Below are 5,808 nucleotides of genomic sequence, written 5' to 3' on the forward strand. Positions count from 1 at the left end.
AGTATTTGATGGTATGATGGCTGGGAATTTACTAAAATTAATGAAAGACAGCAAACATATATCTAAGAGGCTCAGAGAATCCCAAGTAGAATAACTACCAAGAAAACACAACAACATATAGCATAGTGAAACTCCTGGAACTCAACAATTAAAAGAAAATCTTGAAGACAGACAAAAAATGCAAAACCAAATACATTACATATAAACAAAATTAAGAATTACAGCAGAACTCTCATCAGAAACTTTGCAAGCCAGAAGACAATGGAGTAATATCTTTCAAGTATTAGAAAGCTTAGATTTTGCCACAGTCATATCAGGTCACTTGAAATCTTGGTGTTGGGGAAGCTAACAGGGCTCAAGTTGAGAATAAGAATGGTGGCACTATGGAACCAAGAGTTAATGACAGGGCTCAGATACAACTGGGGTGAACTTGAGAGCCAGACCAGGGTTCTACAGGTTTTATGTTTTTTGAAATCAGACCACTAATAAGCCAAAAAATATTTTCCAGAACCCCACCAGGTCAGAGACTGCACTGTCTTCCAGAATGGCAGGGTTGGTTAAAAGCAAAATTGTAGTGCCCATCTAAGCATCTGTCACCCTGTGTCTGATGCAGATTCAGTGAGAATAGCCAAATGACAACAGATATTTCCTATGACTTCATCTATTGAGATGTCAAGAAAAAGAAAGGAAAAAGTAAACAAAGACTCTCCTGATGCAGAGGACACAAACCCAGAAGGAGGAGCAGCTAGACAGGAGGCACCCATTTCATGATGCTGCTATTTGAGATGTTGAAGTGGAGCAAGGAGTAAGTCCTGAATAGTGGACTGAAGTCCTGGACAGTGGACAAAGGATACCAAGCAGTGCAAGATCAAGCAGAACTTTAGCCCTTTCCATAATCTCCATCATTTCCCCAAATCTTTTCCCAATAAATATGAGGTCAGACAATTAAGTACTCAAGCTCATCCTAGAAAAAGTGCTACATACCTCACTGCTGAATATCACTGCAGTCACCTTCAAAGTACTACTCCCTTGGCCATCTGAGTAGTGATATTCAGCAGTGTAGCACTCTTTCTAGGATGAGTTCTTGAACTTGACTGTCCAACTGCATATAACCTAGTAACACACAGTGAATTTGCTGTGTACATACAGCTTCAAGACAAGTGACCCTCAACTCCCTTTTTCCATTCAGATTGCCACCTCTAGGTCCCTCTTATATACACGCAGCAAGCACAGGATGGAGAAATGAGGAGGGAGACATGGAAATTCAATCTGGAGATTCTACTTAGTCACCTCCCATATGCTACCCTTATGCTAGTGGTTTGACCACAGTTATTAATTCTCCAACCACATGGGAGAAAAGCCACAAGAGAGAACATGATTGTGGATGTGGATGCTGGATTTCAACTCAAAAGAGTCCCTGGGTTATGCAAATAAACAATGTGCCTTATTTAGTGGAAGACAGACAAGATATAAAGAGGATTTCAAAAAGCCAAGGTCAAGCCATTTGTATCTCAGCTCCTATTTACTGGCAATGGCACTACAAGTGAATGTACAGAAGGAGGTACTAATAGGGGAGAGGAAAGGGGACAGAAGTAACTCTGGTCCTCTCTAGAAAAGGGATGGCAACAAGGCTTTCTGTTGTGAGGCTTTGCCTCTAAAGATACACAACAAAGCGACAGAAGCCTTCTGCTGTCTTCTCCTAATCACTTTTCTGTTTCAGAAGTCAAAACAGGACAAGCAACTAATAATTTTCAATCCTGCCTATCTGTACTCTAGTTGTATATAATTATCCCAGAAATTATAGTTGAATTATTTTTTACTTCCAGCTACTTGGAAAATCTTTTGAATGCAATCCTAAGTATTTAAGTAGAACAAGGAAGAGTTACCACAATATCTAGGTAAAAGAGGCCTATCATTCCTTTGAAAAGTCTGAAATACTTTGATTACATTTGGGTACTGGGATGAATTTTTTTAAATACCTCTGTTTATTATAGGAAAAACAGATTTTAAAAATTGGTTAGAAAATCTCCACACTTTAAAAAGCACGGATCAGTCAAATCATCTTTTAAAGGCCCTCTTTAACTCCAAAAAGACAAAGAAAGTTAGTGAACATTAAACACATTTACATGTATGACAAATATCTACTATTGCTAATGATTTAGAACAAGCAAACTTGGTCGAGTTGTAACTTTTAGGTGCTATGTGTAATTCAGCATGGGTCAAAGCCCTTTTTTTTTCCAACCTAATCATTTTATGGAATTTTAACAAAATAAGCAGAGTAGTACCATAGAAAAAACATTTGACTGTGCATCTCAAGTCTCAACTTGAGAGCTGTCTATCAAAGAATGCTGTTAGAAAGAGAGAGCTCCGTGATGTTCTGCTTCTTTAGCTAAGAAGGCGAGGAAATAAGTGACTTAGTTTTTAGAGGAATCCAGGCAGCGGGTGGAAGGTCAGATTAGTGCTCTCTACGGATCCACCCAACGCTGGGGTTCTGTGGTCAGACGGCCTCCAAGGCTGCTTCTAGCTCAGAAAATACAGATACTTAGAATATAATTTTTTTCCATTTTAATTGGACACATAGGTTAACAGTATGTTTTACTTTCAAAGTTTATTGTTGGAGATGTTTATTACTTATGTGATATCAAGTGTTTGGTCCGGAATCAATCCTAACTACAATGACGCTCTGGGAAAACATTTTGCTTTATAAGGCATACACTGTAGTAAAAAGTAGAGCCCATCCATGAAACATTAGAAAATACTAGTCCCAACGGAAGTAACATTTATCACCCCAAACCTGATAGTATTCAGGAATTTAGAGATAACACTGTAAAAGATGTGATGTTATTTTGTATCTCTCAAATCCATCAAAAAATAAATTACCCAAATGTACATTTGTATTTGCAACAAAATTTAAAATAGATGGTACTTTTCAAGTAGGCATTTAAAACTCAACACATGAAAAGCTGAAATGGGATATTAAATGACATCTGAAGTTTTTGAAATGCATTTAAAAATCCAAATAAAGCATCACAAGTTCCTTAAGTTATTTCCTTTATTTTAAAGTGTCAAAATACTTAAAGATAGGCTTGTGCATACATGTAAGGTGTATGTCTCAGAATTCAGAACTATGCAAGGAATTTTTCAATATGACTACAAAATTTACATACTTTAGTGTAGCGGTTAATGCTTACTTTTGGAATCTATCATTGATGCTACTTCTAAAGAACAACGACCCAGCCAGAAAGAGAGTAAAGGCTGCCTTTTTGTTTTTAAAGTGCTATTAACCTTATATTCAAAAACAATGGTTTTTACAAATACATAATATTGAAAGGTGTTCAAAAAGTCACGACTTACAGAATTACACATGTCATTTTCTAACTTTGCACGTATACACTGGTTTAATCTGTATTAATAAAGACTGCCTTCACAGGCTCTCAACCACATGCTTCAAATTAAGATAGTGTGTAAGTACCAGCAGCATGAACAAACTCCAGTACAATTTAAATGGGTAACAGCACACCAGAGAAATTTTAACAGCTTTTTTTTTTTTTGAGACAGAGTCTCACCCTGGTTAGAGTACTGTGGTTTCATAGCTCACAGCAACTTCAAACTCTTAGGCTCAAGCGATCCTCCTGCCTCAGCCTCCCAATTAGCTGGGACTACAGGCACCCACCACAATGCCCGGCTAGTTTTTCTATTTTTAGTAGACACAGGATTTTGCTCTTGTTCAGGCTGATCTCAAACTCCAGAGCTTAAGCAATCCACCTGCCTCAGCCTTCCAGAGTGCTAGGATTACAAGCATGAGCCACCACGCCTGGCCTGTAACAGCTTTTGCATATGTTACACATCTAAGAATGAGCTTTCTCTTTCATTCTGCATAGATGTATAAGGTAAACATAAAAAATAAAAATACTTTCTTGTCTCTCTATAGTATTTGAAGGGATTCAAATTCTCTTACTATTTAACTCTTGTTTCCATATAGAGGAGGCTTCATATTCTTAATGTTTTAAATGAAGCCTATTTCCACCAAAAAAAGCAGGAAGGAATTAATAAGTGAAATCCTGAACTTTTAAAACCTGAGGAATAAAGTTGTGAACAATTCTGAAATTTTTTTAAAGGCTAATAAAACATTCCAAAATAGAATTTGTGAGAGTGAAATTGTGGCTTCATTTCAATGTATCACTTTTATCTGATTTAAATAATTTAGAAAAAATAAAAATCATCTTACCCTAACTGCTTTCTGTATGAGACTATCTTTCTGATCCATGCCCCATTATGAACCACTCAACAGTTTTATACTGAGCAGCCCTTCAGGGCTCTAATTTCTGAAACTTAAGCTCTTTTTTACTCCTCCTTTCTCTCCCCCAAATCCCTATATATTCCCAAGAGAAAATTTTCATTTAAAAAATCACAATGTAAATGCAGTGTGATAATGCTACCTTTGATTTAAAGTAGTAATAAATTATAAACTGTCAAATAACTTAATGTAATTCACAATGCAAAACCCTGGTATAAAAAGAATCCATCTTGCCCTGAATATAATAAAGCAGTCCAGTGATTTCAAATTACTATGAAATAAAGGCAAAAATAAGATGCAAAACACTATTTATAAAAGTCAAGTAAGAAACCAGTTACCATAAATCTTTTTACAAAGATAAATGTAATGCAGCTTGCCACTTCTAAAAATCACTAGGGAGGTTTACAGTTAGTGGTTTCAAAAATGACTTTAGGGAAACAAGGGATTGAATTATTTATTATTGTAACATGTGACATATTAAATATATATGTAACAATAATACTGCAATGAAGAGTAATTTAAATTAATCTTTGGACCTGCTACTTTTTGGCAAGTATATTTCTTTTTTAAAGTCTTTGCTGTAATTGATGAATTTTTAAATGTTAATTTTCAAAAACGTTTCTTCTTGAGATACTTATGTTAATAAGGAGATACCAGAAGTCTCCAATAGTAATAATATCCCTACAAAAGAAAACAAAGATTGTTCTTACGTCTTCTGTTACTGTAACAAATACACTTTAAAATAGATAACATTACTATGGCTAGAAATTAAAAATACCCAAATCCTTAAAAAGGGGGTGGAAAAGGAAAGAAAAATTGAAAATTCTTATTTAAAAATAAACCCGAAGTCCTTGCATTTCTTAAGAACACGACTTGTCAAATCACAGCTTATCTTCTTTCTGACCAAGGTGTATCTTCTATCACTCATCTGTATGATACAATGTCAATTCTCCATTTTGTAGATTTCAGTTTGAATTTTCTTGAATGTTCGCAAAACTGGTACTGGACTTGAGACGTTTGGCTAGAGAAATCAAAAATATTATATTCCAACTTTAAATGTAATTCTCCATGCATGATTATTTATTATTTTAATGTAAACTATACTATTTGTCCATTAATTCTATGTTCAAACCTGCATAGATTCCACCTTCTAAGAATTAAAACCTAAGTGTTATTTTTACTACCAACCTTAGAAAACATAACTTTGTTCGAACCAGTACCAAATAAGACAACATCATTTATATCTTCTAGAACATTACAGTCTTAAGCATACAGTAATGTAGGTAAAAAGTAATCTACTGAAAAAATCAAAGTGTTACAATGAATAACAAAATTGTACATTTAAAAGTCTAAGAAATCCAAATATAAATTTCTCCTAAAAGAATTCAGTGAAAACATCCTCAATCTGATAAAAGACTCCAAGATTCTACAGTGATTATCATGCTTAGTGAAAGAATTTTTGTGATGATTGTGATGAATGATTTCCACCTAAGATCTGGAACTAGTCATGC

At 34.9% G+C, this 5,808-nt stretch overlaps 1 protein-coding gene across 1 annotated transcript in view; it reads right to left on the reverse strand.

Moving 5' to 3' along the window:
- Positions 1 to 3,726: 3,726 nt before the first annotated feature.
- Positions 3,727 to 5,808, reverse strand: part of OSTM1 (osteopetrosis associated transmembrane protein 1) — a 34,168-nt gene continuing 32,086 nt past the window's right edge. Inside the window, exon 6 of the mRNA XM_003781578.3 lies at positions 3,727 to 5,318. Within this exon, the coding sequence (XP_003781626.1) occupies positions 5,263 to 5,318 (56 nt within the window). The 3' untranslated portion in view covers positions 3,727 to 5,262. The remainder of the gene's footprint in view (positions 5,319 to 5,808) is intronic.

Source organism: Otolemur garnettii, unplaced genomic scaffold (assembly GCF_000181295.1).
Source record: "Otolemur garnettii isolate 467f Iridium unplaced genomic scaffold, OtoGar3 scaffold00002, whole genome shotgun sequence".
Taxonomy (NCBI): domain Eukaryota; kingdom Metazoa; phylum Chordata; class Mammalia; order Primates; family Galagidae; genus Otolemur; species Otolemur garnettii.